At 28.6% G+C, this 13,097-nt stretch overlaps 2 protein-coding genes and 1 non-coding gene across 7 annotated transcripts; all 3 read left to right on the top strand.

Moving 5' to 3' along the window:
• The first annotated feature begins 1,851 nt into the window (after window positions 1–1,851).
• Window positions 1,852–8,404, top strand: LOC133807086 (putative pentatricopeptide repeat-containing protein At3g25970). Of its 5 annotated transcripts, none has more exons than XM_062245231.1 (5): window positions 1,852–2,861; window positions 4,522–7,055; window positions 7,139–7,611; window positions 7,763–7,874; window positions 7,984–8,404. In XM_062245231.1, exon 2 carries the CDS (start codon window positions 4,653–4,655, stop codon window positions 6,789–6,791), a length of 2,139 nt encoding a protein of 712 aa, XP_062101215.1. In that variant the 5' UTR covers window positions 1,852–2,861; window positions 4,522–4,652; the 3' UTR covers window positions 6,792–7,055; window positions 7,139–7,611; window positions 7,763–7,874; window positions 7,984–8,404. The 5 variants fall into 5 exon arrangements, with proteins under 5 accessions (XP_062101215.1, XP_062101214.1, XP_062101213.1 ...); XM_062245234.1 differs by having other exon boundaries at window positions 1,853–2,018; window positions 4,522–4,596; window positions 4,864–7,055; window positions 7,763–8,404; XM_062245233.1 differs by having other exon boundaries at window positions 1,853–2,861; window positions 4,522–4,596; window positions 4,864–7,055; window positions 7,763–8,404.
• Window positions 6,840–7,901, top strand: LOC133805440 (eukaryotic translation initiation factor 3 subunit B-like). The gene is made up of 3 exons (XM_062243625.1): window positions 6,840–7,055; window positions 7,523–7,611; window positions 7,763–7,901. Exons 1-3 carry the CDS (start codon window positions 6,840–6,842, stop codon window positions 7,899–7,901), a joined length of 444 nt encoding a protein of 147 aa, XP_062099609.1.
• Window positions 8,405–10,601: 2,197 nt separating the features above from the next.
• On the top strand, window positions 10,602–10,694 carry TRNAY-GUA (transfer RNA tyrosine (anticodon GUA)). Its single transcript has 2 exons — window positions 10,602–10,638; window positions 10,659–10,694. It is a non-coding gene; the product is annotated as a tRNA-Tyr (tRNA).
• Window positions 10,695–13,097: the final 2,403 nt, after the last annotated feature.

Here is a 13,097-nt window from a genome sequence, read left to right as displayed (position 1 = left end):
TCTTTTTCTTTCTTTATGGTTTCACTTTTTTTTTTAAGGTTCAATCAACATATCCAAACTCATATAGACAATGTGCATTTTGTTGTGATCTTCTTTTCATTTTGTTGTTGATTCATTCAAATATGATCTCTTTTTCTGGTATTTGTATTGTGCATAAATTATAAATAAGAATGGGTTCTTTTTTTTTATTAAAGTAAATATGACCTTATTAATTTTTTTTTTTTGAAAAAAAATCAGACCTTAATTATTTATTTATGTATTGTGCATATGTTGATTGAAGAACAAAGGTATTTTTACGGTTTAAATAAGTTAAAACTGAAAATAATTTTTTACGGTTTAGCTTTTGTTGTAATTTAATCAAAAATTCGATTTTTTAATATTTTTTAAATTAATTTTAAAATTTAATTAACTATTTTAAAATTAGATTGATTTTTTAATATATATTTTAAATTAAAATTTTAATTAACTAAATTTAAAAAATATTTTTATAATATTTTATTAAAATAAAAATGATTGTGCCAATCAGGTACCAACACGTAGCTGCCACGTTGGTCCCTACTCAGAGTTGACGATCAGAGACCAATGACTGCACCAAATTCGTAACGGTAGGCATTATTGATGCCAAATTTTTTACATAAACATTTAAGTGCAACAAAATTAACTACATAGATATTAATGCCGCAAATTTCCATATTTTTTTAATTATTATTAACACAATATACATTGTTACGTTATAGTATATCAAATTTCGTTATTGTTATTTCATATAAGTTTACTAGTATAGTATATTAATTTAATATATTGTAGTACAACAAATAGATATATCATGCTATTAAACATATACACATACACTAAATAGAAAATAATATACCAAACAACCCATAAAAAAAAAAAAATCAACATAACTTTAAATTAAAAACTAATATACACGAAGATATTAATATTAAAGTCATACTTCTAAATCAAAATATAAATGATAAATTTAAAAAACTAAAATATAATAAAATTAAAATCTAAAAAAAGACATTTATTATAATTAATTTAAGAAAGGGTAAATATTATTTTGGACTCTGTGTTTTGCAAAAATTACCGATTGAACCATTTGTTTTGTTAAATGACAATTTGAACCTTTATTTTACAAAATAAAATAAAATAGTACCTTATACCTAATTTTGATCAAAAAAATTTCGAATATAATTTTTCATTCTCAGTTTCTCGACTACTTTTCTTGTTTCTCTTAACCCATTACATCACTAATGACCCAATAATTAATCTTATAATTGAATTTTTTTTACCAAAATTAGTTAGAGCACTCACAATGGGTGTTCTACTCCATCATTTAAAATACCTCCCCAAAACACATATTTTTCTATTTTACCTCTAAGTTTTACATTATACCATACATCAGATTCTCTATATATTTCTCTACATGATTTAAATATTATATTTTTAAACATATTTTATTAATTAAAGTAAAATAAAATAATTGAAAAAGAAAAAAGATATAATAAATATATACTAAATGAGAGAGAAAACTTATAAGGAGAAATAATAATATTAAAATATTATATAAATCACAAATAATTTACCAAACTAACAATTTAGAACAAAAATAAATTTATTCTGTTTAAAAACTGTGTGGTTATATTTAATTTTTTCTTCATCAAAATTGAGTTTAGAGTTCTATTTTAACTGTTTTACAAAATATAAGGTCCAAAAAGTAATTTGTCAAAACACAAAGTATAAATAGATATTGGAAAAAAAAATATATAAACATTCTGTTAACAAAATACAGAGAATGACCAGTAACTTTACACTGGTAAAAAATAGTATTTGCCCATGAACAAATAATCCAATTTTCATAACTTAACCCTTTTCTTTTCAAATCCCCCCAATTTTCTCAGCACTCTCTCTCCGACTCCTTCTCTCACATCGCTGCCACCTCAATCAATCTCTCCTTTTCCACCGCCTCAGGCGCTCTTTCTCCGTCACGACGTCGTTTGGTACTATAGTCTGAGGTCAGCTCTCTTTCGCCTTCATCTGATTTTGTCTGAGCTAATTTATACTGTTTTGCTTGTTTAATCGTTCGGATAATGTATTCCAAAACACCAATTTAAGAAATTTTTAGAGTTAATTTCATATGTGTTAATTATTAGTTCTTCAGCATATGTTGATTTTGTGAGGTCTTATGGTGCTGTGGTATTGTCATTTGAGACCAGACCATGCTAAAGTTTCAATCAATTTCGCTGCTATGGCCGTTTTAAATAGTTGAATTTGTCATCTTTGAAATGTGGAATTGAAACTGAATAGAATAGCATACGTTTGACCACATGTGACCTAGCAAGCAGCATTATATGAGCAATAGTAAGCACTCCATTAACGTTTCTAGAATTCAAACCCTAAGAAACAGAGAAATTTATAACAGTTACTCTACTTAATAACTCTTTAAGTATAAGAAAGGCTTCTGGAAAGAAAGAAAACAATAAGCCAGTCAATAAACCACAAAATTCTAAAGCAAAAACCTAAGACAAGTGTTAAAATAACTCAATAATCTGCTCTAATTCGAAACCCATGTCTCTATCAATCGAGGAAACAAGTAAGCCTTATTTTTTTTTCCTTAGTGAAATGGGTTTCCTTAGCAAGACTTAATTGAGCTGACTTTTTCTTTTCTCACTTACTAGTTACTACTGTTTTGGTAGTTTCTGTTTTGCAATATGTTTGCCCTTTCAATGGTCGGGATCGGGAGTTATTTTGATTCGTGTTATCTTTTTGTTTGATTATCCATTGCAATATGCTTTTGCGCTTTCAATGGTTGGGATTGGGAGTTGTTTTGATTCAGCAATACCCATGGTTCTTTAAAGGTAATCTCTTCTATTTATTTATTTCATTCTTTTTCATTTCCTTTGCTAGATCTATCAAGAATTTCAGCTACCATGAAATTTAATAATGGTTAAATTACTTTCACATGAACTCGTCTATTTACGTTGAATTTAAGTAGAATTTATCATTGCTTAGTGTGTTATATATATGACAGAATAGATATAGGACTGTTGCTTGAATGTGTATTCTTCGATTTAATTTTGTAACTAAACAATAGGAAACTCGCCATGCCCTCTCCCTGCTCAATCCATGTCATCTAATAGCCAAATTGTTTTCTTTCCTTTCTTCACACTTTCCTAAATTTTTCTTTTCTATTTTTGTTCTCTCTTTAAGGTTTCACATGACTCTTTTCTTTTTTTTCTTTCATTGTGCACATCAACCCACATTGAAAGTAATAGTTTTTAATCTTCTAAAAGTTAATTTTTTGTGTGTGTGTGTGGGTGCATGTGATTTCTGCTCAAATTCTTGTCTTAAGTCAGGCCACACCCAATGAATCCCCATTTGTTGTAGGATTTTAACCCAGATAGCTCTTGTGAAGAAGGAACAATGTAAGAATAAATGATCATTAGTCTCAATTCCTTTTTGCACACCATGCATTAGTTTAGGAAAGCTTGTAGAAATGGTTTCCATTGCTGCAAGTTCTCATAGATTTTTAACTTGTTCAGACCTATCAACTACTACCCAAACACTTATATTTGCAAGGGCCAAAGATTTCCCAATGAAATGATATTGATTGAAACGAGTAATACCATCTTATACTACTCTATTTCCAAAGATGGATTTACAATAAAAAACATCAGTCATTGAGCTTCCATATTCTTTTATTAAGCACCGAAGTACAGGACACGTGTGAATCTAATACCTACATCAGTTATGTGACTTGTATCATCTACCCCTCGTTTAGGTTCCTGAAGAGCTTGAGATCCTAACAATATCCTCTTGTTATCTCCAACTTTCGAACTCGAAAATTCACTAAAAGTTGTCCTAAGAGGCAACAATTTTATAAAGTAAAAGGGAACAAATTAATGACTTACAAAAGGATATGTCAATTAAATTTGTTTAATTTTAAATTTATATTTGTGTTTTGGTTAATTTTTAATGTTTTAGTTAGAATATTTATATTTTTGTCTGTTTTTTATAATGAACTAAATCAATTTATGTTAGGATTGTAATGCAATAAATTATGAATTTTTTAGTATAGGATGTCTGTCATTTTATCTTTTACTTCAATATCTATATAAGCTATCCTAAATTTAATAATGTCAAAACATTATTTAAGGGGTGTTCACTTACCAGATAATCAGATCTTTAAATTTTAAACCATTGTTTTTTTAGCAATGTGGGACATTGCGTTTTTGTTTTCTTTGTTTTAAAATTTATGTAAATAAAAAATTTCATGAACAAAGAAAGTGATTGGCTCAAATGATGTGTTTGTTCAACACTCTTATTGAGCATAGGTTCAAATCCTTGTACTCTCAATTAGGGGTGCTCAATCTTACATCTAATGGGGGTAAGAGATGAACACATTATCTGAGCCAAACACTCTTTCTTTGGTGTTCCTATTCCTATTCTCATTTTTATTCCACTGTTTTCATTACTCCCAACCAAAAAACATCATAATGTATTTTTTTCTAAATGTAGAGTCTGAGGGCACACACCACCAGCTCTATTGTGAACATATCTATTGACCACAACTTGAGATTTTGGCAGTATAAGGTAACTTGCAAACTGTATATCGAAGTAGGTTTTTGAAAAGGACCAAGTTCTATTGAATGCGGTCACTGCACTCACTGATTGAGAATTCAGTAAATGCATTTTCTAAGGTTTTATTAACCCATTCATGGGCAATCAAATCGGGTTCCATCACCGATATTTATATAGCTAACAATATCCTTAATGGGTATTCGAGATTTCAAGAATTTTGGTGTGCCCACAAACTGTTTGGCGGAATGGCTTACAAAGACACTGTGTCTTGGAATACAGTGATCGCTGGTAATGTAAACTGTGGGAAATTTGAGATTGCTTGGGAAGTTCTAAGAAACATGAGAAGATGTGGATTTGAACTTGATGGATACACATTTGGCAGCATACTTAAAGGAGTCGCTTTTGCTCATCGATGGGATACTGGGCAACAATTACACTCATTGCTACATAAGATGGGTTATATTGATAATGTTTATTGTGGAAGTGCACTTTTGGATATGTATGCAAAATGTGATAGAGTTGAGGATGCATTTCTGATGTTTGAAGAAATGCCGGAAAGAAACACCATTTCGTGGAATGCACTAATTTCTGGGTATGTTCAAGTGGGTGATCGAGGAACTGCATTTGCTCTTTTTAAATGTATGGAGGAGGAAGGTGTAAAGCTTGATGATGGTACAGTCTCTCCACTTTTGACACTGCTTAATGGTGTTGAGTTTTACAAGTCCACTATGCAGATCCATGGAAAAATTATAAAGCATGGTCTGGCATTTAATAATAAGGTGTGCAATGCCATAATCTGTTCATACTCTGATTGTGGGTCTATAGGAGATGCTAAAAAAGTGTTTGATGGTTCTTTTGAAACCAGAGATGTGGTCACATGGAATTCCATGATAGGAGCTTCTCTAGTACACAACAAAGAGGATTATGCATTCAAACTCTTTATAGATATGCAGTGGTTTGGATTTGAACCAGACATGTATAGTTATACTAGCATTATAAGTGCTTGTTTTGAAGAAGCACAAAAGAACTATGGAAAATCTCTCCATGGTTTAATTATAAAAAGGGGACTCGAACAATCAGTTCCAGTCAATAATGCTTTGATAGCCATGTATCTCAAGTCAAACAACAGATCCATGGTGGAAGCACTGAATATATTTGGATCCATGAAGTTGAAAGATCGTGTTTCATGGAATTCAATTCTAACTGGATTATCACAAATTGGGTTAAGTGAAGATGCCTTAAAATTATTTGCACATATGAGAAATTCAGTTATAGAAATCGATCACTACACGTTCTCAGCTGTCCTCAGGTCTTGCTCAGATTTAGCAGTCCTCCAATTAGGTCAACAGGTTCATGTATTGGCACTTAAATCAGGCCTCGAGTCAAATGAATTTGTCACCAGTTCTCTGATTTTCATGTATGCCAAGTGTGGAATCATCGAAGACGCAAGGAAATCGTTTGAAAACAACCCCAAAGACAGTTCAATCACTTGGAATTCAATCATTTTCGCATATGCTCAACATGGGCAGGGCTCCATTGCCCTGAACCTCTTTGCTGAAATGAAGAAGAAAGAAGTCAAAGCAGATCACATAACTTTTGTTGCAGTTTTAACTGCTTGCAGTCATATTGGTTTGGTTGAAGAAGGCTGCAAGCTTTTAAAATTAATGGAATCCGATTATGGAGTACCTCTTCGAATGGAGCATTATGCTTGCGCTGTCGATATGTATGGACGAGCTGGGCATCTAGACAGGGCGAAATCCTTGGTTGAATCAATGCCATTTGAGCCTGATGCAATGTTGTGGAAGACTTTCTTAGGTGCCTGTAGGGCTTGTGGAAACATTGAACTAGCTAGTCAGGTTGCTAGCCATCTTCTTGAAGTGGAGCCTGAAGAGCACTGTACTTATATACTCCTCTCTGATATGTATGGGTATCTGAGTCGTTGGGATGAAAGAGCTTGTGTAAAGAGGTTAATGAGGGAAAGGGGTGTGAAAAAAGTCCCTGGTTGGAGTTGGATAGAGATTAATAATGAAGTGCATTCTTTCAAAGCTGAAGATCGTTTACACCCTTATTCTGATCAGATATATTTTGTACTTGAAGTTTTAATGTATGAATTCAGAACCGTAGATGTTCTTGATGATTTTGAAGTTTTGGATGACAATTTGGAGGATTTGGGTGTCTTTTCTGATCCTATTGCAGTTGCCTTCTGAAACTTCTTTTTTTGTCTTCCCCAAATGTACTAATTCTTTCATATTAACATGAAAGTGGAATATAACTTGTTAAATCCCATCAATAATGCGGAGTGGTCGGGGAAGAATCTGATCTCTGTTTACGTGACAGAAAATTTCTTTCTTGTTGATAAGAAATCCTTGAAGGTCGAGAATGTGATGGATTTCAGTTGGTCTCCTACTGATCCAATTCTTGCCCTGTTTGTTCCTGAATTGGGGGTGGGAGCTGGGAATCAACCTGCTAGGGTGAGTCTAGATTTTCTCTCAGCTGACTATTTTAGTTTGACTTGTACATATATGCATATTAATATGTATGCTCCAAATGACAGGTGAGCCCTTTATCAAATCCCAAGTAAAGAAGAACTTAGACAAAAGAATTTGTTCAGTGTCAGCGATTGCAAAATTTACTGGCAATCCAATGGGGATTACCTCGTAGTCAAGGTTGATCGGTATGCAAAAACTAAGAAATCGACATACACAGGCTTTGAGCTGTTGAGCGTGATTGAGGTGTTGGAGCCAAAGGGTCAGAGGTTTGCTATTATCCATGGCGATAACCCTAGACCTGATGTAAACATTTACTTGATGCGGAGTGGTAATAACACAGGCCGTGTTTCCAACTTATCACTCTAAAGGCAAGCAATCAAATGCTCTATTTTGGTCGCCCACTGGTCAGTTCATCATTCTAGCAGGATTGAAAGGATTGAATTGGGCAGTTGGAATTTTACAATGTGGATGAGTTAGAAACCATGGCAACTGATGAACATTTCAAGGCAACAGACAAGGAATGGGATCCTACAGGAAGGTAGTTCTTGTGTCTCAATTTTTTCTTCCATAATAGGGGATCATTGTTAATTCATATTGATCTTGGATTTAATATATGCTTCTTGTCAAATGAAACAAATTCACTTTTTTCTTTCTTCTTGGATCTGACCAGTTCTGTTTGTGACAATTAGGCGTGCTGCAACTGCTGTGACTTCAGTTCATGAGATGGAGAATGGATTTAACATTTGGTCCTTCAATGGGAAGCTGCTTTACCGGATATTCCCCAATATGCATTTGCTTTCAGTTGAGAAACAGAAATGCATAAACTAGATGGGGTGCTTGCCATTCCAATCTCCACTATTTTTTAACACTTTCCTCCACTGAGTGAGATTCTATTTTATATTTGCTACAGTTTTTGTGGTGGCCAAGGCCTCCACCTTTCTTGAGCCCCGAGAAAGAAGAGATTGTGAAGAACTTGGAGGCTGAGAACCAGGACGTGTCAATGCTATTGATCGAGCAGGATCGGGAGAAGAGTACGAAGCCAAAGAAGTTGAAGTCGAGGAGTTGTTGGAAACCACTGAGGAGATTCTTCCATTCGAATATGATCACGAGTGAAGTAGTGAAAAATATAAAAACCAGTAGTGAAAGAAAATGGATTTGTCCAGATAGCAGACACCTTTCTTTTTGTCTAGGAATTATGGACCAGGTTGTGTTTTTGTTTTCTTTGTAAGGAGTCAAAACAACTTCATTCTTGATATATTTTTGTTCCAACTTATTTTTGATTTAATAGACTTAGAATTTTGCTAAGCTATGCACAGAACATGGCTTACTTATATTCCTATGTTGTTATGTTTGACAGTAGAGCACTCTTGAGAGATTTCAGCTCAGCAAAAGTCTTTTTCTTTACAAAATTCTTGTACACGTTACAATGCATAACAATTATTAACATGGTAATTATCTTTTCTTTTTCCAAAAAAGAAAGTTTACTGAGAAAAGGGGTTTTTGATATAAACAAAAAGGGTTTGGTGAAAAGCATTAGAGGGTTTGTAAATTATTTAGTGAAATCAAAAGGATATTATGAAGATTTTCTTTAGTTGTTGAGAGATATTGAGAAGGTGTTTACTCAGTTGTCTCAACAATTCATCAAATTGGTACAATTTGCACACAATTAATTTAAATTGTGGATGAGGAGTGGTAACTACAATCTCTTTTAAATAAAATAAAAAAGTAGATTGATCTAATACAACAATAAAAATAATAAGAATATAATAAAAAATAATGAAGATAAACTTTTCACTAATTTTGATCTCACTTTTCTTATAACATGTCACAAAAAGAAAAAAAGAAAAAAAACTATAATCATTAAGTTTTCATATATACATATATAAAATGAAATTCTAAGTCGGTTTAGCATGTTGGAAGTTTAAAAAAAAAACATAACAAAGATAAGTATAAATTTATTCGTTTATATATATAAGAAAAAGACAAAAGAAGGATCAACAACAGTTTATTTGTTTATATATAGATAAACGATAAAAAAAAAGAAAATATTTGCGAATTACATTCATATAGTATAAATATATTTAAATATAAAACATGGCTAATGTTCAAATTTCATCCTAAAAAAAATCATAACTTCTTGTTGCTTTTAAATTATCAAATATAAACAAACACACATTATATATATATATATTTTATATTTATGTAAATCTATTGATAAACTTGAAAAAGAAATAATTATAGCTAGCTCACTATATGAAGACAACAGCAAATTACCAATCATATTAGAACATTCATCTTTTTCATTGGCAAACAACATCATAAAACTGCAAAGTAATCACAATAGCTAATATAAGTAGTTTTCTTGAGCGAAAGAGTGCAACTATTTAATCTGTTTTTAGTGAGTTTGGGGTCAAATATTTGGCATTGATTGATTGCAAATAGAAAAAGAGATAAAAACTAAAAAGAAATCTCTTATCTTAAAATTTTATCTTCCTCAATTTTATAATAATGTCACATCACTCTATTTGTATTAATAACAAAACGTTATAATGTATATATTATAGGTGAGATATGTGTGAACATAAAAATTTGAGAAAGGTGATTTATATTACCCACTAAATAATAAATAGGATTCTTTGTTAAAAAAATTTAAAATAATTTTGTTCTTTAGCCTAGTTTTAATAATTACTTGTAAAATATTTTTTCATAATTTAGACGGCTAATCAAAACTTTAGACAAGTAGTCGAAAAATTCAAACTATCAGTCTAAAATTTTAAACAAGTAGTCAAAAAATTTAGACAACTGGTCGAATTTTAGACAGAAATCATTTTACAAAAAATTATCGAAAGTATGCCATAATGCAAAATCACTTAAAAAATAGACAATTTTCACCGATTTCTCTAATAAATTTATTTAGTTGAGTCAATTACAACAACAATAAAAATGTTATAACTGACATGAAAAAAAAAATTAAGAAAAACTAAATCATATCATATAAAAGTATTTTTGATAACATTATATAACACATTAATTTGTAACTCTACGTCAATGTTATTATTATTATTATATATATATATAGTATTGCTCTTATTATCATCATAAATACTCTTTATATCAACACATAACAACTTAGGTTTAGGTATAGTTTAGTATGAAGTAATGAAAATTTACAAAAGAGAATATTAGGGGAATGAAATAAAATAAAATAAATTTTTTAACTGTAGATTAGAATATTTGTTTTTTAGGAAGAATATCAAAGTGGGAAAATTATTCCAATACTTTAAATTATAACCAAATAAAACAAATTAATAAGAATGAATTCTTTTTCATTCCTTTTTCCACAACCAAGGATCTTTTTATTAGTATTTTTCAAAATGATCAAATTTATTATTTAATAAGTGTTTTAATTGGTATACAACCAATTACAATAAAAAAAACTGAAACTTATTTATCTTTTAGGTAATACAGAGTTTGTAAATATTTATTTATATAATATATATATATTAATGATAAGAGATATTTCAACAACCGACCTTAGCTCAGTTGGCAGAGCGGAGGACTGTAGTTGGCTATAAACCATCAGATATCCTTAGGTCACTGGTTCGAATCCGGTAGGTCGGATTTTTTTAATATTAATTTTTTTTAATATTTGTATTTAACTGATAATTAATTAATTTGTAACTTCAAAAATTACATCTTTCATTTAATTTCCTAATTTCCTAATTTTCTCATTATTTTGTTCTTTCCCAATATACAATATAATTCCATCAAATAATTAATCTATGGCACTATCTAAATGTGTCATCTTAATATCATAGAACAATCTAGTTCAACTACAAGACAATAATTATTATTGAAATGCTATTTATATTCTTCGATCTATAATTATATATATATACTAGATACAAATATCATGTTGGTTTATAGGATTTTTTAATTATATTTATTAAATTTATATCATTGTCATATAAATTTTAAATAAATAAACAATATTATATATAAAAAAATGACACAAACGTATTAAATAAAAAATTAAACCAAAATATTGTTTATAATTTTTTAAATATATATATATAATAGGATAACTTTTTTAAACGATAATTTTTTTAATAAAAATTAAGATTATGTATTATATATTATTATGATATTTTATAATATTTAAATTTACATTAATATAAGTATTAAATATCTGATTTTGTATTAAATATTATTATTATAATAATATTATTATTATAATAATATTTTATAATATTTAAATTCATATTAATATAATTAGTAAAAAATTACGATTATATATTATTATCAAAATAATATTTATAAAATTTAAATTTATATTAATATAATTATTAAATATCTAATTTTGGATTATATATTATTATAATAATATTTTATAAAATTTGAATTTGAATTTACATTAATATAATTATTATATATGTAGTTTTATATTAAATATTATTACAATAATGATATTTTATAATATTTAAATTTATATTAATATAATTAATAAATATCTATTTTAATTAATTTTAAAATAATATTTTATTAAATATTTAGAATATTTTATTAAAATTAACAAAACACATCCTTACATCCAAAAAATTTAGTTTTCTACACATTTTTTATATAAAAGAGATATTTATATAAGTATATTGATTTTTTAGTTAGACAAAAACGACATATTACAAATTTAACCATTATTATTAATTTATGTGGAATCATTTTGTTGATGTCAAATCATCTTGAAAACTACTGGACCAACTTATTCAAAAAAGAGAAGAGTACTGAAGACGTAAGAGAAAATTAATTGACTTCTAAAGTAAAATATTCAAAAATTTCCCATTAATAATAATAATAATAATAATAATAGAGGATTCTATGGTAGGGTCTTAAAAAAGAGACTCCAGTTGGAGCATTTTTGTATTTCCGACTTATGAATAATTTTTGGTGTAATTTGTTTTTAATGATTGTGTATATTGTAATTATTTAGAGCATTATACAAATTTTTAAAAAATTTCAAATAATTAAAGTGCCGAAAATTAAGTTCAAACATGTTATTTTCCACGCCCATAAAAAAATTAGTCACGTGTGCAATAACCTATTTTTAAACTAGTTTTCGACATTGTAAATTATTCGGAATTTTTAAAAAATTTGTAAGATACTCTAAATAACTATAATATGCATGGTCATAAAAAAATCACGTCAAAAATTATTCACGAATTGAAAAAAAAAAAAAAATCCAAATGATAAGATTCTTTTCAAAGCCCCTACCACATAAATTTCTAATAATAATAATAATAATAATAATAATAAATTCTGCATTTTAGATTCGATTAATTAAAATTTGTTGTTACATGATAATCATAGCCACCAAATAAGGTTCTCTTGTGAACAACTAATTATTTGTTTGAAAAAGAAAACAATATAATTAATTTCCTGGCTATGTCGTTTTCCAAAGATACACAGTTTCTATCTACTATTATTCTCATCAATACTGTTAAGCCTAATAAATAATAAAAAAGAATCTACGTAATCATAAAGAGTATTGTCGCTATTTGGTCACACTAGTTTTTAAAATAATAGTGATCGGATATGTTATACTGTTAAATTACTATATATAATGTTTACGTAGATATTTTGAGATGATATAGAGAAAAAATATTAATATTTATCATTCTGGAATCTATATAATCCATTTATAATATATATATATATAATTTTTTGTAAAATAGTCTCGGTCTAAAATTTCTAAATTTTTCGACTAATTGTCTAAAATTTTCGACCAGTTGTTTGAATTTTTCATCCATCTATTTAAATTTTCAGCTGACTGTCTAAATTATGAGATATTATTTTGCAAATAATTGTTAAAGTAGGCTAGAGTGCAAAATAACTTTAAAAAATAGATATTTTGCTTAGAGACTCATATATATTATATATATAAATGTAGGAATTACATAATTTTGGATCTTGTATTTTGTCTCATTAACTATTGGATTATGTATTTTAACAAATTACTTTTTGGACTAT

The sequence above is a fragment of the Humulus lupulus genome, chromosome X (genome assembly GCF_963169125.1).
Source record: "Humulus lupulus chromosome X, drHumLupu1.1, whole genome shotgun sequence".
NCBI classification, from domain to species: domain Eukaryota; kingdom Viridiplantae; phylum Streptophyta; class Magnoliopsida; order Rosales; family Cannabaceae; genus Humulus; species Humulus lupulus.
This window is presented reverse-complemented; position numbering and strand designations above follow the sequence as displayed.

Bases quoted from the DNA above. Each gene is read 5' to 3' on its own strand.
- LOC133807086 (XM_062245230.1), top strand. From the start codon at position 4,653: ATGCGGTCACTGCACTCACTGATTGAGAATTCAGTAAATGCATTTTCT.
- LOC133805440 (XM_062243625.1), top strand. From the start codon at position 6,840: ATGAAAGTGGAATATAACTTGTTAAATCCCATCAATAATGCGGAGTGG. The intron at 7,056-7,522 runs GTGAGTCTAGAT...TGAATTGGGCAG, and splicing joins CTGGGAATCAACCTGCTAGG to TTGGAATTTTACAATGTGGA. The intron at 7,612-7,762 runs GTAGTTCTTGTG...TGTGACAATTAG, and splicing joins GAATGGGATCCTACAGGAAG to GCGTGCTGCAACTGCTGTGA.